Source organism: Haliotis asinina, chromosome 1 (genome assembly GCF_037392515.1).
Source record: "Haliotis asinina isolate JCU_RB_2024 chromosome 1, JCU_Hal_asi_v2, whole genome shotgun sequence".
Taxonomy (NCBI): Eukaryota; Metazoa; Mollusca; class Gastropoda; order Lepetellida; family Haliotidae; genus Haliotis; species Haliotis asinina.
In genome coordinates, this window is record NC_090280.1 from 17168732 (window position 1) to 17194021 (window position 25290).

A 25290-nucleotide genomic window follows, 5' to 3' on the forward strand; every position below is an offset into this window, starting at 1 on the left:
GAAATGTACAAGTGATTGTAAGCTGATAGACTTCCAATTGACAGATTTATTGACAGAATAATTTATGCAAAGAAAGAACTATTGAAGATGAAATTAGTGGATACTGATTCGTGTAATCTCTATAAAATATCTCAGAAGACATATCGCATGTATTCATTTAATGTGATTTAGTTAAAAACGTTTGGCAAAGTGTAGAACAATTTCTAAATACCCACGTCCAGTGTAATACCTCTTTCACAAAATTCACCATCACGTTTGGAATATACTCAAACATTAAAATACTAAATCATATTAGACTTCTAGCCAAAAGATTCATTTATGTCTCAGATATTAAACAACATGCGCCCTCGGTATATAGCCAGGAAAAACAATAAATTTGATCCCTTGATAAGGAGTGGAAATATTAACTGCTTTTCTATGTGAGCAATGAGGTGTTCTTATATTATAATATCAACTGATATTTCCAGTATCTTCCCAATGTATTCTCTTTAAGTAACCGTTTTTCTTTAATAATATATATCCTCTACAGAAACTGTCACGATATTCTATGCAAAACAGAAACCTCACAAAATATAATTTTTAAAAATAATATTTTTCTCTGATGATACATCCATGTATCCGAAATGGGATCCTTATCTTTCGACTCTAGAAAAACGTTAGCAAAATCCACTCAAACCATCCATTCATCGTGCAAATGACATTAGTGCCAAACAAGGTTTTGCACGTGCATTCGATCACGTGATCTTCGTATCGACGTTTTCTTCATTTGCACGTGCTCACCCCTGAACTCTACAGTTCCAGCATGATAATGCTCGGCCGCATACCGCGATGTTGACACGAAATTTCATTCAAAACGATGGAAGCAACGTCATGAACTGATCACCAAGGTCCCCTGATCTTAATCCAATAGAGCACGTGTGGGATGCTTGGGAGAGGGTTTCGTGGTCTTAGGAATCAACCTCAGAATTTGCAGGAACTTGTCGCTGGCTTGCAAGAGCAATGGCGCAGAATCGCAAGCATCAGGCAGTCGATGAGGGGACGGCGTTTGGCAGTGGTGAATGCGCGGGGCGACCACACATAATATTGAACTGAGACATTTCGAATTTTTATTCTTGTGACTTGACATTCTGTACACCCATGTTATGGAACGGCGGTGTAGCCTAATGGAACTGATTGTGGCACTGTCAGTGTATCGAGTACATCAAACACATCTCAGCAATGAAATAATAACAATTAAATAATCTTACCATCTCTTGTTCGTTCATAGTGCCCTGAAGAAAGAATGTGAAGTTTCTTTTTTGACTCAGTATATATTATTTCTACGTGTAAATATCTTGGCGGTGAGTACGTGTGGTTCAATATAATATAACGAAGAAGAAGCCTTCTGATAGAAAGACAGAGAAATAAAAGGCTGACGACATTTAAAATCAACTTTAGTTTTCAGGAGTACTGAGCTGGGTACAGTCATCTAGAGTTGTGGTACATCTGTGTGCAGAAGAGCAGTCACGTGTTTCTTTGTTCACCATGTCAGTGGTATATCATTACAAGCAGATTAATATCTCATACATATCGTGTTTTAGGTATTGTTGTTGCACAAGAATACTGGTGATAATAACTGTTTTCTTGTTTCCTTTGCTCCTTCAGCCGACTTGAAATCACTGTGACGTGGTCTGTCAATGCCATTGGTGGGGCGGTGGGGTAGCCCAGTGATCCCGCCGAAAACTCAGGATCGATTCCCAACATGGGGTAAGTGTGTGAAGTCCATTTCTGGTGTCCCCCGCCGTGATATTTCTGGAATATTGGTAAAAGCGGAGTAGAGCTGAACCCACTCACTCACTCGATCAGTGTCATTGGTTAACATGTCATTAGAGTGCAGAGACAGATCATTTGTCGAGGATGAAACGCCATTCGTAGATGGAAACAGTCACGAGTCATTCTGCAGTACTGATAAACACATATAAGATGATCCACGACCTGACAAATGACCCCAATTTGCATACTTGGGAACGCCCCACAGAACGATCCACTTGAAACAAGAGGGAGACAGGTTGTCTGATAAATATCGAGTTCATTTTCCCCGTGCGTTTCACGCATGAATTGTTATAGCACACTCGATTTGGGAACAGGTACAATCCCAACGAATTAAATCAACACAATATACTGAGCAAATATGTTTAGGACCACCGATCCATTTCACGAAGCAAATGGCATTTTCCTGCGTTTTTTTAACAAAATTGTTGAATATCTAAAATGCTTGTCAATGCCCCAATCATCTATTTGTCTTCGTCTTAACTATAGGTTAGCGTTGAATATCAGTCTCTTATGCCTGAAATTGCAGTCTTATCATTCGAAGGAATATGCGGTGTTGTTTTAATGGGTAAAGTTGACTTTTCGTCTGCTAAATATTAATTAGATAATAACTACACATAGGTAATTGTGTTTCATTTAACTATTTATTATGGTAAAAGTTATCCGTTACTGAATGGTGGTGGCTAAATCATAATTTTATTCCTATTTCTCTGTGCGCGCTGATTTTCGTCCATAATTCCGCTGGTGATAGACCGGAAGTACATGTCTTGGAAATTTATATAACCGGTTCCTGAGAAATGGTTAGTATTCAAACAATATTTCCAAATTTCTGTCATATTTTTATTACGGTCACCAAAATTGTGTACAGAAAACTGAAAATACATTGATAAGTTAGTGAGAAATATCTTTGTACACAAATTTATCGGTTTGGGGATTACTCAGTACCACACTCAGTAGATTTATCAGTGACTAAAAAAATATAAAATACAGACAACTCACCAAAGATTACTCTTTTTTTATGACAAAGTATGGGAACAGTAAAAACCTGATACAGTATGTGTCAATTATTATACAAGACACAACAATGCTGGAAAATTAGGTGGACTAACTGATTTATGTTTTAATTATCACTCTCTGAATCAGTCTCGGTGTCTGAATCACTTGCAAGTCCTAAGTCAATCACTAGTCTGTCAATTTCCCTTTCTACTGCGATTTCGCGTTGCCAGTAACCATCTTCGCAATTGTTTTAACATGTTTACAACATTCCGACCATTCTTTTGCACCTATTGCAGACATCCTTCCATTTATGGCAACTCTTAAGGAACTTTTTGTGAACTGCAAGTTTTGTGAAGCGACATAATTTTTCACATTTGCCCAAATTAACTCAATCGGGTTTAGTTCTGCGTGGTTTGGAGGGAGACGTAGTATATCATGACCATGTTGCTTCTACATCGTGTCTACTCTGTAGACAGGGCCCGATTTGTTGGATTTTGCAAGAAACAATAGTTCGGCTTTAAGCATTTTCTCATCAAATGAGATATTGTGCCATTGTAGCCACGCTTTTATGTCATCTTTTCTGTTGGCGTTTGGCGAACATTTGTCCACTTGCTTGCTATGATATGGTGCATTATCCATAACAATAACAGAGTGCAATGGAAGGTTTGGGATAAACTTTTCCTGGAGCCATTTGGAAAAATTATCAAAGTTCATCTCGTCATGATAGTCTGCTGATTTGAGTTTGGAATCAAAAACAAGCAAAGCATTTGGAACAAAACCGTTTTCACTCCCTGCATGAACCACAATAAGCCGAGGTCCGGTGCCAGACGGAGGTTGAACCCCATTTATTACGACTTCACCCTCAAGTTGCCAACACTTTGGGACAATGTGGTGTACATGCAACCATGTTTCATCGATAAAGATGAGTGTTCGATTTTCTTCTCTGTATTTCTTTATTTGCACGCAAGTATTGCAACAATGAAACAATGTCTTTACGTTCCATTAAAAGTTTACGGTTTGACTGCTTTTTTCGCTACCTAAACCCCATGTCTTTGAGTTTGTCGAAAACTTTCCTTTGAACCATTGTAGTTCAACTGGCATTTTGCCATAATATACATCGTATCCAGAGTGGGTAGTTGTTGTTTTTTTACGCCATATAAACTTTGTACAAATTGACGGACTGCACACCGGTCGAAATCATCAAGATTGTAACTTGTCTAAGTTTTGGGTTTGCGCAACTTGGTGAGCCTGATAAATGTAGGTCCACTCGCACTCCTACCACCTTTTGCCTTAATGCGGTTTAAAGTTACCGTTGAGAGTCCAGTAGCAAGGCTACATTGTAAAAGAGAATCTGCTTTGGTTGCACAATTTTTGTCCGTGTACATGATAACATTGTATGTTATCTCCCTTGCCTGAGAATGAACTATTTGCCCATGTTTTCCTAACTTGGACATTTTTTACTACAACTGAAATCTGTTTAAAAGTAAGTTAACATTTTCATTATGAACACAACAGCACATGTACACTATACGTGTTTGGAAGTCCTTGAACTCATCAAAGGTTCAGATCATAAAGGGAAATCAGCCAAAGATCTTTCTTTGATCAAGGACAAACTTTTTTTCGCTTCTAAGGCAAAGAAAGCTACGTTTCCATTCTTTTCCATTATGAACCACAGCATGGTATGGCGCCATATCATGTCAAAGTCTATTAGTTTTCTACATTAGTTCGCGCCAAAACTTTTTATCTTTTGCTTTGCGAAAACTTTCAGCATACCAACATGCGATGCCTGTTTTTGTTGTGCGCTGTGTTTTAATTCTTTTTGTTTCACATGTTCTATAAGACGTCGAAAGTTCCGGCATTAAGTCACAATACATCTGCACTGAAGATGGCTGCCCCACTGGTCTGTTTGGTGGTCCTGTGTGCCACATACCCTGTCGCCATCGGCGGCATCTCGTATGGGAATCATGAACTGCCACCCACTTTGGTACCCAAGTTTGACAGCATATTCGGGGATACAGGTGAGTATTTGCCTTTCGATAGTTTCATATTAACCATCTTGTGGATCTGGCGCGGTGCGATAGCCTGAGAAGACTCGGTCGGTGTGTGGATCCATGGCTATCCATGGCCTGTGGTCACCCGCCGATGTTTTCTCCTGAAACAGTAAGTATAACTGAGTCAGAGTTTGGTGTGGGGTAGTCTAGTGGTTAAACCATCCTCTCGTCACGACGAAGACCCAGGTTCGATTCCCGACATGGGTACAATGTGGGAAGACCATTTCGGGGTGCTCTGCCTTGAAATTGCTGGAATATTGCTAAAAGTGGCGTCAAATTATAATGCACTCTCTCTTAGCCTTGTGCCTCTGATTCTCCGGCCTATTCCGTGAGACGGCTTTAGAGCAACGGCCATTACGAGCGGTCTCGTTTTATCATCCAAAACTGTGTTCCACAGGAGATCGCTTGAGATCAGGCGATATCTCCTATGTTTTGACAGTAATGCCCTAACAATGCTATGACGTCATGAACTCGATCACATTCCTCTGACATATGTGCACTGTGTTCAGAGATGTACATTTTTAACTGAAAACTAATGAAGAATGATTTTGGAAGATAAATCGAATCTCAACTTCGTGTCTATTGATATCAGTTATATCAACACCAGTTGATAAAGGTAAAAACATCTTACTTTATCAACTTGTGTTGCTATATATCAGTAGACATGAGGGTGAGATTCACTGTGTGATGCTGGTGAATGGTCATGTGTGCTACTAGGATAAAGTAACAGTGTATTATTTGATGTCGTGTCATTTTTTAAAGCAAAACGATAGCCACATGGTTTGTGGTGTCTTCCTTTATCACTGTTTGACTGTTAACATGGATCATATCTTAATCTGTACGATCTGACGATGGGCATTGTGACAAGCCCTTGAAGACGTGTGATGTCAAAGCTCAACGTGCCACGCACGACACGTGTCATCAAATTTCAAGTAAAGTGCTTTGCTACATGTGTACTTGGGGTTATGTGTATAACTTTTCATATCTCATTCAATTTTATGTAATGCACAGCAACGTTTTTCCGTCAGTACGATATGTTCTACACTGTATGACCCAAGGAGAATTTTCAAGTGTACTAATTAATGACTTTGGTTCTTCAAACTTCATTTACGGTGGCTGTCGTCATGGAGATCCACTTCCACCATATCTCTTTATACCTTGTTTTGCCATTTAAGCAGTAGTGGTACGAAATATGCAGAAATACCTATATCACCCAGTCCTGCTCTAGATGGATCTGAACACTTTCTGCAAATAGTGCTTCAGGTGTTTAGCGTTTTTGCCCGTATTGCAAGGGTTGAAAGTAAAGTAGACAAAACTAGAATTATATATTTCGTTTGGCTCTAAAAGCGCTCAAGATTAAAGGCCTGTCAAAATTAGAAACTAAACTGGAACCAAATTAATGTTGAATTACTCAGAATAAAACTGGATTTAGATCTTGATGAAATTGTTGATCTTAACTATAAAATTAACTTGAGGCACTTGAAACCCTCATGTCAACTGGTCTATAATGAATCTCACTCCTATGGGGAGAAGAAACTGTACTTAAATCGCCAATCATGTCCAAAACTAAATCCCCCTGAAATCAAAAATAAATGACTTTCAACGAAAATGTTTCAAATTTATATGGAGAAACAAACACAATTAAGTTAAACACGATCAATCTATCTGTAATGTTAAAGATCTGAAACGCACGAAATATAATGGAGGTGATGCAGGCTCAAAAAGTTTGGGGTATAAATCATTTCCATATGATGCATTCTATTTGCAGAAAATCTACCTGATCGGCAAACATTTTTTAAATATAATTGTCAAAATCTAAGAAACCTTATCACTCCACTGGTTCATATCATAACACATTCCGGTGTGGCTTTCTGAATGCTTGGTGAGGCTTGTCGTCTAGACATGGGGAAATAAACTCGGAACTTAACATTACATCCCAAGTAATTTAGTATAATCAAATCATTCTAATCGACAGAAAAATATTTTTATACAAATTGTAATGGAAAAGGTATATTTTTGATAAAAGACATTCTTATTGACTCGGTCAAATATCTATCCCATAAAAAAGTTTGAAACCACATTTAGTATGCAGACTAATGTTCTTGATTGTTTCTAGTCATTAGTGAAGCTCTCTCTAAATGCATCCTCGTCAGTTTAGAAAACATCAACAAAGAAAACCCAATGCAACCATATATCTTCAACCTTCTTACAAGACAAGACACTGGAAGTCAAGTGCATTAGGGCTTTATTGGAAACAAATACTAATTGAAATCACCACTCTATGAAATGGAATAGTTTCTTAGGAAATGAAATCGGACTCGACACAGATTCTTGCACCACTATAACCAATTTTCCTTTCGTGCTACAAAAGACTCGCGTCTCCAAGGGTTCCCATATAAACCGCCTCGTCATATTTTTGCAACGAAACGTGGATGTTTTAGAATGAAAAGTACAATACTCAACGAAGCTATTGCTCAAAATTTATAGAAACTACACCCAAATTCTGTTATTAGCTAAATGATAAAGTGGATTTAAATTTGAATTTGACAAGACAACAAATTCTTCTTGGATTCTGTTGTAATATAACGATCCTTCTCAAACCTAGTATCTTCAAACGTACAATATCCGGAAATATGTCGACCTTTCAGTTCATGCAACAAACGCTGGATCACTGGATTGTGTGGTCATGAGGCGATTATTTACAGACAGCCCATATATGTCTGAAACACTGCGCTGAAAGCGGCGTTTAGGGCATTCTCTTTCCACAGGGGTTCTTGTCATATCTTCCTACGAACGTCTGTTCGAAAACGGCTGTATTTCCTGGTGCTCAAAAAATCCCCGAGCGGCAAAATCGCAACACGAATTATCTCCCTTGTTTCTAATCAGAACGCATGTTGCATCGACTTATATCCAACTTGACTAATACCAGCAAATGTGGGGACACAAATATCCCACATCTTCCGGAAACATGTGTTGATGTGACACACGAAGTTTGTCCGTTGTCAACGAGGGCTATGGAGACGCTATTGAGTTCTGTCTAGATGAAACATTTGCACATCACGCTGGGAAAGAGGTTCTATTTCTCCCGAAACATACGGGAATTACCGAGGCCTTACGAATAATCACTTTTTTGCAAGGGTCGTATTAGAACAGGTTCGTTGGAAGATATGACAAGTAACCACTGTGAGAAGAGAATGCGATATGCGTTGGAACTGTGGATTCGGCGCCACTGGTGCCAAACTAGACTGGTTGTGAAGAAGTAGGAATATATTCCACATTATTGTAAATGCAGTTTCCAAGAACACTACTCATGCATGAAAACGTGGTATAAGACCAGTAACGGCCACACACGTTTCATTCAATGTCACTGCCTTGAACGAAAATAGATGCCATCCTTCTCCGATTTTTGATTGGTTGGTTGGTTAACGCCGCACCCAGCAATATTACAGTTATATGGCAGAAATATGTCTTTCAGAGTATAAATTGGTACACCGGTTTCGGAGGCGATTACCCCAGTTTGGCCTTTCTTATGTCGAACCTTAGACCTTTATATACAGTTTTATTGCTCATGATCTCAATTCCATCGAGACGATTAAAAATTACCTCTGATGCAAATCCCTATTTTGACATGTACCTTATGTGCAAGTGATTTTAGCTCAAAACTTACATGCCTTTTGCATGCGTCTGTGACGGGTGTCGTCCTTTGGGTAGGATACGCACACTTTGCGGGAACACCTGCAGCGTTCGATATTCGTTCCTTAGGCCCGAAAATGACTAAAAACCACTTGGACAGCTTTTGTTTTCTACAGGTTCTTGCAACTGACAGCTTTTTCATCCACAATAACTGGGAGCATTACTTCCCTATGGAAATATATCCATTGTGATCAAGACCCTCAACTCTTTATGGTTCCGGGTCCTCGGGGCTTGTAGTTTTTCAGGGTTAAGGGCAAAAACCGACCACCTGGTGTCATCTGTGTTTGATACTGAAAGCGGGGAACATACTGATACAGTGGGAATCCATAAACGACTCATATATGTCATATGTATTTTACAACGTCAGTGTTTTCTTTGAAACTTTGTAAACCAGGTGCAAAAGTTACCTCCTGCATGTCTTCTGTCCTCTAATTTCAAGATTCCGAGACGGCAACGAGATTGTCAGGCCTGGAACGTGACATGGGTAAGTATACATTACATGACCATTGATAACCACGTAAAATCAACTGATTGTATTTATGGCCTGTTTTTACTTCGTTATACCCACGGGCCCTTGTGACTTTGTGAAGATGACGCCCGAGTCGAAATGCCACACAGTACAATACATCATATACTGGCCTGTGGTAAAAAACACTTGATTGTATTTTGTCATAAGATTAAAGGTACAACAAAATATATTGAATAATATATTCGTATAACTCTGTTAATTTATGTTGTGCAATTAACACTGATCGTTATTTGCTGTCCCATTTAATATTTTCTCAAACAAGATACTTTGATGAACTCAGCGGACTCGTTTTTTACTTTCATTCAGAGAAAAATGACAAGATCACTAAAGACATTCTCCGACGACTGGCTGCGCTGGAAGCATGGCAAGGTATGTTCTCAAAACTGGAAGACATGTATAAATAGTCCCACTATGTCTTTACCAGACTAAACATCTAGTCCTTCCGTTCCAACCGTTGTTCCGTTGTTCCATTTGTAAATGACGGTTTTGTTTCTTGACTGAATCATGTACATAGCTGGAATATTTATTAATCAAATGTTTGAAACACTCAAACCAAATATATCATCTTATAGTATTGGTACAGACAGGTTTGTTTGTTGCATTCAGCAATATGCCAGCTCTTTGACGGCGGTCTATGAAATACGCGTATGGATCCGACAATATTTGGGATCGATCTAGCGTCCGATGAGCATCGATCTACTTTAGTCGTCTCTAATGACAAGAGAGGTTGTTGAAGATCAATTTTAATCAGGATCTTCACCAGTGGAAACAGGTATGGGTTACTGAAGGTCAATGCTGATCCCGATATTTACGTGTGGAGACAAGCATGTGTTACTGAGGACCAGTTCTAACCAGGATTTTCACTGATGCAGAGAGTCTAGCAAGATGGATGGGAGGATATGAGGGATGCATGTCTTGGATGTTAGCCTAACCCGAATCTGCAGGGTTATACACTGGTTGTAGAGGCGGTGCATATCAAATGTTGTTTTTGTCCTTACTGTTCAGCTGAGGAAGATGAAGCGCTGGAGCAGATGGAACGTGCATCGGCAGTTCAGGAGGAATCAGACACGGAACCTGCCTCAACACGCGCAGCGGCAGCAGAACAGCCCCATGAGGAGGAATCACGGAGAGAGCCACAGTTGAAGCAGACGACACCGGAAGTGAAATCTAACGAAAGAGGTGAGAGTTGGTTAGTCGCCACTGTGTGAAATGAGGGGGCTGGTGGCAGGTGTAGCTGAATTGTCAAATTACAAGCATTAGAGTGAGTGAGTGAGTTTAATTTTATCCCGCTTTTTGCAGTTTCACAGCAATATCACTGCGGCGGGGGGCACCAGATCAGGTCACACTCATTGTAGCCATTGGTGGAGCAAAGAGGTGATAAAACAGATGCATGCGTCGAGCATTTCAACAACATTTACGTAACTTCTATGAAAGCTCCTATAAATCCCAGTTGTTTACGTTTGAACGAGATTAAACCAACACTTAAATCAGTGATCTCAACAGTTGTGTCTGTTACAGACAGGGTGAGTGAGTATGGTTTTGCGTCACTTGTAGCATTACTCCAGCCGTAGCAATAATGAGCTTCACCCATTGTACCCATGTGAGCATACAAACCCGGATCTTCGCTGTTTGGAACACTGTTTTGCTAATTGGAACATTATTTTCAGCAATTAGCTGGAAAGTTTCTGAACAGGAAACAAACTTGCACCCGTAGAAGGATTTGCAGAGAGCGTTTGTGTAGCCGAGTAGTTAAAGCGTTCGCTCATGACACAAATGACCTAGGTTCGATTTCCATCAGGGTTACAATGTATGAAGCGCATTCCCGTTTTGTCCAGTAATATTGTTAAAATACAGATAAAGACGTCGTAAAACAACACTCGGTTATGTTCAGATGCTGTGCTGGAGGTCACCGAAATACCAATCAAGACGCCAGCAAGAGAGAAGGAAGACAAAGCAGGGCTGCAGGGACCCGTAAAGGACATTAGGAAAGCATTTACAGTTGGTTGCGGTACTCCACCGCCACGGGAGGGTACAACCGTCAGCGTAACCAAAGGCACCGCCGAGTACAAGTGTAAACCACATCACCGCAACATAGGTGGGGAGAAGACTCGGTCAGTTTGTGGAGCTGTCTCTGGCCTGTGGTCACCCGTCGACATCTTCTGCTCAAACTGTAAGTATAACTGAGTGAGTTTGGTTTGGGGTAGCTTAGTGGTTAAAGCGTTCGCTCGTCAAGTCGTGAGTTTGGTTCCACTAGGCATCGAACCCGGGACTTGGGCGTGATCAGCGGCCGCTCTAACCACTAGGCTACTCAGGTAATTTGTGATCATTGTCAGGGTAATGTTTTTCGTTTCTGTCTTTAATATTGTCCTTTATGGATAAAGTTACATATGGTTAAAGTGATTTGTCGTCATTCCGAAGACCTGGGCTAGATTTTCTACTTTAGCACAATGTGCGAACTCTTACGGATACCTCCCGCCGTGATATTTGTGGAATATTACTGAAAGCGGCGTAAAACCATATTCACCTCTTCCTTAACCACATAGTCAGACATGATGTCCAAAGCAGCATGAACTAAACGGGTCTTTATAAAACTATTCACAGGCCCACGGGTTCTCTCCTGATGTTTCCCCGCCCAAAGTGGTCCTACTGGATGATCTATTAAAGGCATAATGTCTCTAAAAATACATATGCACTTCTCATAATAATTCTATCAGCCTTCGAGGAAGCTACCATATAATTCATTCCAAAAAGGTTACGTATTTAGACTTCAATGTTACATTAAAGTTCGGATGAATTAGTACAACATTGCATGAAATCGACTCGCGCCCTCTAGCTGTTTGCCGAGCATTATTTCAAGCGAACCCCATAGAATTACGTCCCTTAGAGTACTCTTATCCAAAGCGTAAGCGTAATGTGAAGCAACTTTGGCAAACACCACGTGCGGCGGTTTTGATGCGCGGAGCAATTCCATATATGGCTAGTGTTTCTGTTTGGAAGCTTTTCACGTCGAAGTTTCAGTTATCAGTTTCAGGCAAGTGGTTAGATAGAATAAGTATTCTGTTGCATCAACGGGAAGTGAGGGCATATGTCCCCAATGTATAAAATATAGACCAAAATACTGTCGAAAATACTGCCAACCCCCCAGACGTGCAGTCTGAAAACAATCAACCCGCCCAATATAACTGACATGATCAAAAGTTTAATATATGATAAACATTAATCCCTGCTCTATCTTCCGAAATATTAATGCTGAAAATGATGAATGTTGAATGCTGTTGTTGGTGTTGTTGTTGACATTTGTTGTTGTTGTTGACATTTGTTGTTGTTAACATATCATTTGACCAAGATCTTGTGGTTAAAATAAAACACGAAACATTTTTTTAAAAATAATTTATTAAACAAACATTGTGAAATAACGTGTTTTTAACCGGTTCTTAAGTAATTAAACTGTTTTTTCAGTCACAACTTGCACTATGGTTCTTGGTGGCCGAAGTGTGTACAACGGCACCGTCTCCACCACGAAGTCTGGGTACACCTGTCAACGCTGGGATGAGCAGAATCCCAATACTCACTGGTTCTTGTCAGACCAGAGCTTCAAGACAACCACAGGTGTTGGCCCGGAGACTCGCAGCGGTGCTTCAAACTACTGCCGTGACCCCGGTGTCATGGTGTCCGACAAGATAGTGTGGTGTTACACCACCCAGCCGGGTGTACGCTCGGAGCCGTGTGATGTCCCGAAGTGCCAGGTTCCTAAATAGAGCCTGAAATCGTCGTTCAACCCATATTTGCCAGATACCTAAATAAAGTCTGAAATCGTCTCTCAGTCCATATATGCCTGGTTCCTAAATAAAGTCTGAAATCGTCGCTCAACACATATTTGCTATCTATCTATCTATCTATCTATCTATCTATCTATCTATCCGTTTTTGTTCTTTTTTTCGTCATGACTGACTTATTGGCAACTGACCAAAACGTATGCAAACCATATATGAATGGGGTAAGAAAATGAGTCAGTGATTTCAAAACCCCATTAAAGGTCACACGCAACGTAAAACACAACTTTGCAGATCCTGGTACCTTTCGGTATGCACTTACCGAAACAAATCATAAAAAATGCCGCTTCAAACTATAAAGTTGAAAAAAACGCGATAAAAAAAGCCCGCGAAATCGGAGTTCAAACGTTTCACTAAATCCCCCCCCCCCCCCCCGCTGGGAGGAAAACTGGTTTCAACAGCTGTGCTGCGCTGCGCTGCGTCCATAACGCATGCGCAGTGAATAGGTATGCATGCTGAGGTCGTGAGCTGTAGTCTAATCTTGGTTGTGTACACAAACAAGTAAATAATCTACTCGTTACGTAAAAAAACTTGTTGATTGTGGTAAGCAGTCTCTGTCACAGAGAAAGCTCAGTGTCTGGTTTATTCACATCTATGTGTCTGTCTGCCTGTCTTCTATAGACAACATGCAATAGACAGCTTCAATCATTGACCACGTGTAAAATGAACTTAACACCTATCAGACTATCCGACATAAAGAAAATAAGTTGATTTATGACTCGTGCACCCGAGTCCCGTGTCTGCCACATTATGTAATTAGACACGTGTGATACACATGACATGTTTTCATGTCTGTGGGCTGCAAACAAACTACATTCATTTGTTTCGGATGACTGGATCTGACGGAAAGTGGTGCAAACTCTTGTCAGTTTCAAGTCCTGCTTTGTACTTGGACGAATGAAAGATTCCAGCCACGCAGTAGTTTACCATCTCTACTGACATGAGTTTCGATTGGATCGAGCGCAAATTCAGAGAACATGTATTTTCCAAACCCAACATCTCTATATACATTCTTTTAGTGTATATGATTTTGTTTGACAACAGTATATGAATCCATACTGAAACGACGCATCAAGCACACAAAAAGAAGTTGTTATCCATAAAGAATCTTACTTTCTGGTGACTGGCTATACTTCTAAAATGCCCATCAAACAGATGATCTTTCTGTACACACATCGAACCCTCAGTATATCAGCAAATGAAACAGCCAATCGGAAGCCGTCGGTACACTTGAGAGCATATCCACCCGGTATGACTGGGTTCGGTCTCCCGAGGGCTTCGTTTCTGGGGAAGTAAGCCCAAGTACAAAATATTGCACTTTTGAATTGTACGCTTATAATTTTGTTTATTTGTTTTTCTATAAGCAGCAATGTATATTATATGTCACGAATAAGTGATAAATGTGTTTTAATTATGTTTGATTTTATGGTTGCATGTGACCATACATTCAGCAATATGGAAGTCGCGGTAGGAGAGCAGGTTAGGCGGCTGACTTTGTGTGCTGTCGATTAGGTTCCTGACTGTGAAGGTGCGGGTTCGAATCACGGACGGAACTCACCAACACAAGTACTGGAATCTGTACTCTAGTAAGAAAGAGTAATCCCAAATATAACATGTGTTACACCTTCTAAGTAAAATTGTGTATTCCTAACAGGCGATGGTCCGAGCAAAAATATTGGCCTTCAGCAATCCATGCTTGTCGTAAAATGTGACTTGGTTGACACATATGCCATCGGTTCCCATATGCGCAGATCGATGCTCATGTTGTTGATCACTGGATTGGCTGATATAGATTCGATTATTTACAGACCCCCATATGGCTGGAATATTGCTGAGTGCGGAGTAAAACTAAACGCACCCTCACTTTCCCCTGATGTTAAGGAATGGGGGTCAGTGACTTGAGACAGGCCCTCTGTCACAGTGTTGTCTTCCTGAAATCAGATGTTATTAGTGAGTGAGTTTAGTTATACGCCGCTTTTATCAGTTTCCCACCAATATCACGACCGGGGATGCCCCAAATGGGTTTCGCACTTTTGCCGATGTGGAGAATGGAACCTGAGACTTGGGAGTGGCGAGGGAACGCTTTAACCATCAGTTATTTTATCCACTGACGACAATATAAAAGGCAGAAACGAAAACCTTTACCCTGGCAATGATCGCTAATTACCACAGGAGAGTTAATTTTCTCAAGACTTGTCACGCTGAAATCCTGTGTTCAGTGCCCGTGCCACGTGTCCTGATCCGTAATGTTGCTGGAATATTGTTGTAAGCGGCGTGAAACTAAACTTATTCACTCGCCGAAGTTGAGGAGTGGAGACAAAATAATGTGGACAACCTCCAGCTGATGTTCGCAATGCCCCGGGAAATAAGGGTAATCACGAATACTGACACAGACAAAAGGGATTTTACGCCCGCATCGGAGCCCGGTCAAATTTTGTTCAGTGATTGTTTTATCCATGAAAGTTGTTCACTAAAACGTAGCAGCAGACATCATGGTAGACGCAATATGTACCATATATCAGTTTAACAACTACACAACATCCGAACGTTCCTGTCCCCTTCCCGAAAAGAACATATGAAACAATCTGAACTCATTAGGCACATCTTCAAATATGGGCAGCGAGGAAGCCGTGTGGTTAAAGTATTTGCTCATGACGCCGAATCCCCAGATTCTATTCTCATCATAGGTAGATTGTGTGAAGGGGCGAAATGTTTGAAAAGGTTCAATTCCTTTGGGTTATAATCAGTAATTTCTGTTATGGCATTAAAACGTCCATAGGTTTACTTTCCCATTAAGTTCTTTCAACTATGATAAATCGTGTGTTCTACATTACAAACTTGCCAAATGAGGTTTTATCTGATTTAACAGAAAATAATACAGGTCCGAGCTCGATATTGTGCAGGAGCTTAGCGACATCAACGCTCATAACTGTTTACCGATAGGTGGCGTGTGCATCGTTGCACGGCAACGGTTGTTAGGACACTCCGCCATATGTAAACCGGTAATGGTAAGGCGGACTAGCGCAGTTACAATTTTCATTTTGTGTCGGTAAAGTGTCAAGAAAAAAAACAGCCAAAATGTCGGATATGGGATCTGAAGAGATGGAAGAGGAGCAGGGGCCTTATTTAGGCGTAAGTATTTTTTCATGGTATTTATTTTATATGTCGATTTGATCGACCGTTATTCAGTTTTCGCGCACTGAATTCCCACTTCGGTTTGTTTATTATGAGCATTTACATAGTCCAGATCTATACCAGATGCCGCTTAGCTAGAGTTTGGATTTTTATGCATACATGTAGGAAAAACGTTTACTTTGCAAACTATAACGATAACTGTAAACATCAGTTCACATGTTTGGGTTTCATGATATAACAGGGTTTTTTTCAAGCCTAGAAATCCTGCACCACAGCAACCTTTCAGGCGACATAAAATGTTCATAGTGCTCGCCCATACGTTTTAACTGAAGTTAGGGTAAGACTACAGAATAGCGGATACCTTCCGCCATCTTTGAAAGCATGCGAGTTTACTTTTGGTTAGGACTGGGGTAAGGTCTTGGGTTAGGTTTAGAGTAAGGTTTAGGATTAGGGTAAGGGTTAGAGTTAGCGTTCGGGCTCAGGTGACGTGACACTGAACAATATGGCTGGTACGTATCCGGTATTCTGTACCAAACATCCCAGGTATCAAATATGACATAGGTTTATGTTGTGTATTAATAGTAACTTGGGGCAATATCATAAAGGTAAAATGAGTGACAAGCTTCAGGTATGTCCTAAAATCAAACCTAGCAGATAACATGCTGAGCAGTTTGGATATAATCAACATCAACCATTCAGCCAATTATTTTTGCTACCTCCATCATATGTGATACAGGAATATGAAGGAGGGCGTAATGAACGGGAGGAACGTCATGGACATGGCAAGGCCACACTGCCAAACGGAGATACATATGAAGGGAACTACGAAAATGGAAAGCGCCACGGGCAAGGAGTGTACAGGTAAACAACATTTTACACTGTAAAAATCCTACACAAATTTGGGCTGTATTTTACATGAAGATAATAAACTAAATGAATAATGTGATGTTTCTTTATATTTGCTTTCATTTGTTTAATCCCACTTTCAGTACCAATTCCACTTCTATTAGAGCAGCAATTAACATGTATCTAAATATTCACACTTCCATACAACTTTTTTTATCTGAATACATTTTACTTACTACAAAAAAAAAATATATACTTTTAAGTCTGCAAGAAAATAATGTCTTTGTTTTTAGTGAAAACCACTAAGTCGTATTAGATACATGATTCAGATATTTGTGCTTATTATATTTTGGAATGATGTTTATGTGTGTTTTTCTTTTTGCTCTAACAGGTTTAAGAATGGTGCACGATACATTGGAGAATATGTCAAAAACAAGAAACATGGCCAGGGCACATTCATATACCCCGATGGCTCAAAATATGAAGGTAAATATGTTTAAGATATCACTTGGAAAAATGAAAGAGAATTCTGTGGGGTTCTAGGGTAGCAAGGTGATGAAAGCATTTGCATTGTCCATTTTGAATGAGCCCAAATGCTGTTACTTTTGCAAGGAAGGCATGCACTTGTCTCACAGCATGCAGCTATACTTTGAAATGCAAAATATCAAAAAATATAGAAAATTAGATGATCTGAATTTGAACAAATATTATTTCTCCCCAATTTTTCTTCTGTGGGTACTAAGTTTAAAACTTTGGAAACTGAGAACCGAGAACCCCTTGTATACTTGGAGGTCAGTCAACAAAATACACCTTCATGAATCTCACCTTTCCTTTACCATTGTTTATAAATTCTGATTTTTGATCTGACACATATTTCCAGCTTATCAAAAAAATATAACTGTAAGCATCTCATTACCCCTTCTTTGATCACAGGCAGCTGGGTGGAGGATCAAAGATGTGGATTTGGCAAATACTTCTATGTGAACGGCGACACCTACGAGGGTGAATGGCAGAAACATGTACGTCATGGACAGGGGACCTACACCTACGCTGCCACCGGTACACGCTATGTCGGCACATGGATGGATGGGAAGAGGGACTGTCATGGGGAGCTTGTCCATGCTAACCACAAATACGTGGGCACATTCAAGGAAGACAGAGTAAGTTACCACGAGCTGTATCAGTTTTAGCATCGGTATGGAAAATCAGTTCAAGGCTTGCATGACATTAAATGTGATCATCAGATAAAGAATGAACGCCAACTGGGACAACCTTAAATTCAAGTAGACCAGCCATGTTAGAGTATTTTGATAAGTCCATAACTAGTACTGCATGTTGTCAGGTTAGACAGGACTGTGATGTAAATCATCATTAACTTCCTCAAACACTGATGTCATTGGCATGACAGCTCATTCAGATTCAGGTCCACCAGTACAGATTGTCACAATAGTTGACCAGTGGGGATTGCCAGTGTTGTGCAAATGTTATGGCCTGTTATTCATCACTAGTTTGTATCCATGTTTTCAAGCACTGGAATATGTCTATGTTATCAGTCATATTATCCATCACAGGTTTTTGCCAAGGTTATTTGTGTCAGTGTTGTGCAACCAGTGCTTAATTACTGCAAGGCTGCTTGAATTCTGATATCTGTAATAGAAACATTTTTACTCATATATTAAGATATTTGTGAAAGAAGTGTAGTATCTGTTAAGTTTTGCACTTGCAAAGTCACTTCCAGGAGATGGCGATTTGGGAGATTTAGAGAAATGTCTGATTGTCTTTACAAGGTACTCAGGGTATATATATCTGTTATGAACCTGTCTTTCCAGATGGAGGGAAAGGGAAAATACGTCTTTGATATCGGCTGCGAACAGCACGGAGAATACATCCCCATCGAGCAGGTATGTGGATAATACTAGAGTTCTCATGGCACACAATATACTTTAACATGCTAAATGTGGTAAAAAAAGAATAGTAATCTAAGAAGTGAACAATTGCAGAAGTTCTAAATAAATTACATTTATTGATATTAATAATAATAATTATAAGTCATCTTCTATAGCCCACAGTTTGGAGCTGTGATTGCTTGCGGCAACCTGATTATTATTACCTTGGATAACCCAGGCTGCCTGTTAGGCATTAGAAGGTTATACTTACAAGACCTTATCCAACCCGGTACCCGTTTTTTGAGCAAAAAACTCACTTGACTAAGGTGAGACCACATGTATCACATGTGCTTTGTTTGTGTGGGCTGAAGTCCAGAAACTCTCACGAGTCAAGCTGCCAAACATAGTCACCCATCCAAGGAGTGTCCAAGCTCAGCGCTACATAACTTCAACTGATTTGTGATCTAAGCTCTTTAAACAAGATCACAAGCCACCACATATTACAGGCTGACAAGAAGATTTTATAACAATAGGTGACCAAGTACTTCTCAGTTAGTCATACTTGATCACTCAGTTCAGGAAATGTCATCATATCCTGGAAGCATGGATTGCTGTTCACACCATCATTCATTGGATTGTCTTATCCAGATTCTTTAATTATAGACCACCTGCACATGTCTTGAATGTTACTGTGTCCGACCTTAAATAGTAAACTTTATGTTTTCACAGTGGTGGGGGAAAGCATGATATACAGTATATGTTAGCTCAGTTAACAGAAGAACTAATGCACACACACTGTCTTGTGCAGGAACGAGAAGACAAGGGTGATGAAGAGGAGACTCAGGCTAACATCATCTCCAAATGGAAGGCAGGTCCAGTCACCGCCATCCACCTCCGCACAGAGGAAGACGAGGAGGAAGAGGAGACAACTCAGACTGGGGAGGTCAGCGCTGAGGGAGAGCAGACAGCAGGGGAGACACAAGGTGTGTACAGATTCCATCTCATTTTCTCAGTCATGTCATCTTCTGAAGTCCTCTTCTCACTCCTTACAATCATATGTGAATTACAAAGACTGATATCTCCTAGGGGTTCACAACACTAAAACAGACTCACTACGTGCACAAATATAGTCACAACTACCTGCTGAAACTTGTCAGTAATTTCTAGTGTTACTGTTTGGACTTTTACTCCTTGATTGAAAGATGTTAAGAATTAAAATATGTTAACTCCCAATATTACTTCATCATGAATTTACTGTAGCTAAAGGTCTATGATTGGTCTATCAAAGTGTTACATGTACTGTACATTACAGATAATTGGAAGCTAAGTTTCTAGTGACTTATATAATGGAACTATACAGTATGTTACATATTTCTTTTTTGATTGTCACAGTAGTGTCTATTCTCTTCTACAGTTTGCCTTGATTGGCACTTGTTCAGTTTATGAATAATTGTTAGTGGAAGTAGTGCAATAGTGAGGTAGTGACGGGAAAGTCTTGTTTTGTTAGTGTTATCTGACTATACTTTGTAAAACTTGAAGTTGCAACGTACTGTAATTAAATGTATATATGCTCAGTTTTGTTCAAGTGAATCTGATTGTAGAGAATATGTACATACCAGGGGTGTGATGTCTTGAGGATTTAGATATTCATTTTGAAAACATATGTCAGTGGATGATCTCCCTTTATACTCTGAGGCAAATGCAAAAAGTAATGGCAGGAGTGTTTTAACCTGTTACATGTTTTACTGACAATTTTACTGAGAGAAACAGTGAAAGATTTGTTTCTTCATCATGCTGTCCTTGGAGAAACTTTAAAGACCTTTTATTACATGCATGAAAGGTTATGACAAGCACACCATCTAAGATCTAGGAAAATATCAGTAGCTTTATCAAAACTTGAATCCTGTGGCACTGGGATTTTGAATTGAACAATTGTTCTGAATATGCTGCAGGCATGAGTACAGATGTTAGGTTCTGAGGTGGTCAAGACAGCCCTGCATGCCACAATTTTTCATCCTTCATTTCCAACACAGTTGATCATTCTCATCTCCCAATTTATTCTTCCCAACTGCATACATGACCATCTGTTAAAACACTGTTGTGTTTCTTCACAGATTTGTAATACTAATAGAAAGGTATGGTATATGTTGTGCATGTTGTTCAGCTATTGTATTTTGTATATAATTTTTGAAACATTTCTTTTCCGTTTTAGTTCTTACGTATCATATTTCCAAAACACATGAGTAGTTTAAATCTGTACAGATGACTCTGCTATTCCCCAATTAGTTCCTTTGGGGTAAGTCAGCTTTGAACTATGTTTGGTTTAATGACTTCATGTGAGCTTGATATGTGAGGTAATCAAGATAAATAGATGTACAAAGATTTAAATTTTAAAAATTGGGTACGGAGGTGGGATAAGGTGGTAATATAATGTTAACTTTCTAGTGCTTCGAAGGCAGTCAGGGTTGTATGATCCAAAGGGAGTTGAAAATGGAAATATATTGCACACTGACTCTTACAACAGGGTATTAATGTAAGGCTTGGAGTTTGCTTCAAGAGGTGAATTTAGAGCATATAAATATGTATACCAGTCAGTTCACGTCCTGACCATGTTATAACTTGTTACTGCTTGACAAGTATTAGATGAGCCAGTGCTGTCAACGCATTTGTGACAAGCAGACGGGGCAAGCAATCTGGGCAAATACATTGGTTGCTACAGGTAGATTTGCAATTAAATACGTGCAATACATGCTGAGATCATGACACGATTCGCACAACTTTTCAATACTTAGATGACAACCTGTTTCCCTCTTGTTTCAAATGGAATGTTGTGGAGGATGTTCCCAGATTAGGGTCATTTGTCAGGTTGTGGCACATCAAATACTTGTCAAGCAGTAGACGTAAGAACATTATTCATCATTCAGTTATTGTTGGAATGTTGTTTATGGTTTAAGTGTTGTTTTATAAAAAAATATGTGGATATTGGAGTAAGTGATTCTGTGCCCTTCCCATCCCGATGCCTTTACTGTTTGTTCATCCAGTGGATGGATCTGTTCTCAGTGTAAGTTCAAGCACTTGTTTGATTATCGTCTGTATCGTATGTACAAGCTTGGCAACCTTTTCCAGTGTGTCAGTTATTCCAAACTGCACTGAAATACTGTACATTTATCAGCTGAATCATGAGACATGCAATATTCAATTGTAAATTATGATTAATGAAGAGCTTAATTTTCTTCCTGATGCCCTATGGCCTCTAATATGAGGAATATTTTTTCTGTCTCAATTTTGGTATTATTTATTTCTTGGTTGTTGTTCTGCTTTAACAGCTTGCTGGATTCGCGACTTTTTAAAATGTACCGGTCCAGCTCACTCCATCACTGAGCACATGCTTTTTCAGCAAAAGAAATGGTTTTGGCGCACAATGTACCTGATACAACACATTTTAGGTGACTCAAACCCCATAAGTATATTCATTCCACTTTTTTAGGTGAGGGTGAGCAGGCTGAGGCAGCTGTTGAGCAGACAGGCGAGACTCCAAGGGAGACAACTCCAGGGGGGGAACAAACTACGGACCAGGAAAAAACTGAGGAACCAACAACAGGGGGGGAACAGAGTGAAACACAAGAAGAGGGAACAGCTGAGGAAACAGAAGGGGAACAGCAGGCAGAGGGGGAACAGGCTGAGACTACTGAAGATGCAGAGGCAGCTGACTGAACTCCTTAAGAACACTTATGAACAATTTTTCAAAATGGGGGAACGGGTATGAGAGAATTTTGGCTGAAAATGCCACAGGAATAATTTCATTACACAATAATATTAATTTATCAAAAGCAATTTTTGACAGGCATTATAAGCTGAAATAGTAGGAAAGGATGGTTTCATTTTCTGTTCACTTTTAAGTTTACAAGTTTGATTTTTGTTTTTTCATAAAAGTGATATTCTTTAACATAACACGGTGCATATGTTGGATTCCTCAGGATTATATCAGTATTTCAGTGGTCTACAGTTTAGGTCAGAGTTGTCTTCCTTCACAAAATGCCCTTCTTCAGTCTGTGCTAAATCGTATTTATGATGCATCTCTCCCCTCGCAGGCTGCAGGTTTGCCAGCATCATTGAACCCAAAGGGTTAGGTGTACCTGCATGCTGGCATTGTATATTATATTCATTATTATTCACGTGACATAGTGTTCATAACTAATAAACCTTGTTTGAGAAATATATGTCCATTGTTCTTATTTTAGTAGTTAACTGACTGACCATGTATGACCATTCACAGAACATTAAAGGTGTAAGGACCTGTGAAGGAGTTAGAATGATCTTCAGTAACCCATGCTAGTAGTAAGAGGTGACTTATGGGATCGAGTGGTCAGGTTCGTTGACTGAATTGATTGACACATTCCATCATATCCCAGTTGCATAAATCGATCCTCGGGCTCTTGGTCACTGGATTGTCTGATCCAGACTCCACTTACACATCGTCACCATACAGCTGGAATATTGTGGAGTGCTGTGTAAACGCAAATCCGCTCACTTAATCACTCACACAATGTTTAAGAATACAGCGAGGCTCCATTGGAATACATCCTGTAGTATGGGTATGCTATGATTTGTATGGTGACACAGTGCTTTACTTGATAGATTCAGGTGCGTTCTCTCCCTTTGAGTGGGTGACTCCACAAGCTTGAATTATTTGTTTCAAATTTCTGACAACACAAATGGGATATCGTTGGGGAGAAAAATGAAAGGGCACTATGCACATTCTGCTATTTATACCAATCAAGAAGTAGTTTCTGGTATTATTCAGATGTTTTTAATTCAACATATCTTGTAAATGAAGTCTTATGTATTGCAGTGTTGTGCTGTGAGCCTTGTATCGCAATGCAACACAGTTCCAAGTCAATATTTATATTGATTTAGATTATACTAAATAACAGTAACTTCCCCGACTGCGTATTTTATAAATAGAGGATAGTAAATGATCTTCCGTGTAATACCATATTTCTTAGTCAAGTTAATAATTTGGTATCAAACGAGCGAAACCGAGTGTGATGCTATATCTGTCATTAGTTTAATAGTATTCTGTTTATTACTCTCCAACACAAATTGACAGAAACTGCGGCTACGCTGCCTACAGTGTGATGGTTCTCAGCTTTCCGCGAGTCAAACAATGGTTAGTACCATTGCGACAGAAGCATTTAGCACTGTGACATCAAGACTGAATCATTATGACGGCATACGCCTAGCGTTGTTACCCTGGTATAATATTGCCGTAAAAGTATTACACTGCAGTCTTTTCCACGGGCGAGTAATAATAGAGGATATTATATGAGTGCCCATGTCATACTATGTTTACCACACAAGTGACTAAATGTTGATATTTCCCGAGCGAGAGTAGGGGATATACTAACATTTAGCCACGAGTGTCGTACACATAGTATATCATGGGCACGAATATAATATTCTGTTTACTACCGAAGTCGTTTAATTGAGGAAAATAAACCCAAATGTACGTTCAACACGGGCTGGCTACCCGCCATCGTCGCATGGAGAACGCATAGTCGCAGAAGAACCGTGATGTCATGGCATTGTTCATGACGTCACGTTACCATGACAGAGGGGTGTTTTGCCCTAGGGCATCGTATGAAAAATATGAACCCCGAAATGTTTGCCCTCGAAGGTAATATTACTGGACGTCGCCCCGCTGAGGTGAACGTCCCATGGTACAATGCAACTAAGTCAAATCTAAAGTAATGGGTCACAAATATAATATCAGCTCACCAAAGTCTTAGTTTTCAGTGAGAGTGAGAAACAGTTCTACTAAACATCACGGAGCAAGCGGTCTGTGTTGCATGTAGGTAGATACACATAATCTGAGGAAGAGGAAGACAGATGTAGATTGGCCTCCTGTGTAAGTCGGTGTGTGTTTCGTCAACACAACAACCAGCCATGTAGTACGTACACAGTCACTGATTCTTGAGTATTCTTACGAGGGTTGGCTGAAAAGTTCTCAGCCTGAGTGGTTTTTCCCCACCAGGTAGAGACAGGTGTTTGCCACCAATGAGGACAATCATTTAGTGAATCATAGACACAAGAACTACAAACGTACTAATAGTTTTATCTCAACTACAGCTCTTTTGGTAAACCTACCCTCTGAAATCATCAGAAATGGACAAAACTGAATACAGGGCAGTCATCAAGTACTTGCAAAAGAAAGGGATGTCCCCAACACAGATACATACTGACATGGTCTCCACTCTAGGGGATGATGCTCCTTCATTTTCCACAGTAAAGAAGTGGGCTGCAGAATTTAAGTGTGGCAGACAAAGCCTTGATGATGACCCACGCTCAGGAAGGCCTTCAACAGCAACCACTCCAGAAAACATCACGCGAGTGCTCGATATGTTAATGGATGATCGACGATTGACTACTCGACATATTGCTAGTGTAGTGGGCATCTCTCATGAGAGGGTTGAGCATATTATCACCAACGAATTAGGAATGACTAAAGTTTC

General features: G+C 39.9%; 2 protein-coding genes across 2 annotated transcripts; both read left to right on the forward strand.

Annotated features, from left to right (window-relative positions):
* Positions 1–1640: 1640 nt before the first annotated feature.
* Positions 1641–12942, forward strand: LOC137285087 (uncharacterized). Its single transcript, XM_067817332.1, has 7 exons — positions 1641–1746; positions 4646–4823; positions 8944–9033; positions 9385–9447; positions 10084–10257; positions 10970–11248; positions 12538–12942. Exons 3-7 carry the CDS (start codon positions 9030–9032, stop codon positions 12834–12836), a joined length of 819 nt encoding a protein of 272 aa, XP_067673433.1. The 5' UTR covers positions 1641–1746; positions 4646–4823; positions 8944–9029; the 3' UTR covers positions 12837–12942.
* Positions 12943–15878: 2936 nt separating this feature from the next.
* On the forward strand, positions 15879–22994 carry LOC137287503 (radial spoke head 1 homolog). Its single transcript, XM_067819844.1, has 7 exons — positions 15879–16043; positions 16783–16907; positions 17284–17378; positions 17826–18052; positions 18722–18793; positions 19587–19761; positions 22266–22994. The coding sequence occupies exons 1-7, from the start codon at positions 15990–15992 to the stop codon at positions 22490–22492; spliced, it is 975 nt and encodes a 324-aa protein (XP_067675945.1). The 5' UTR covers positions 15879–15989; the 3' UTR covers positions 22493–22994.
* The last annotated feature ends 2296 nt before the right edge of the window (positions 22995–25290 follow it).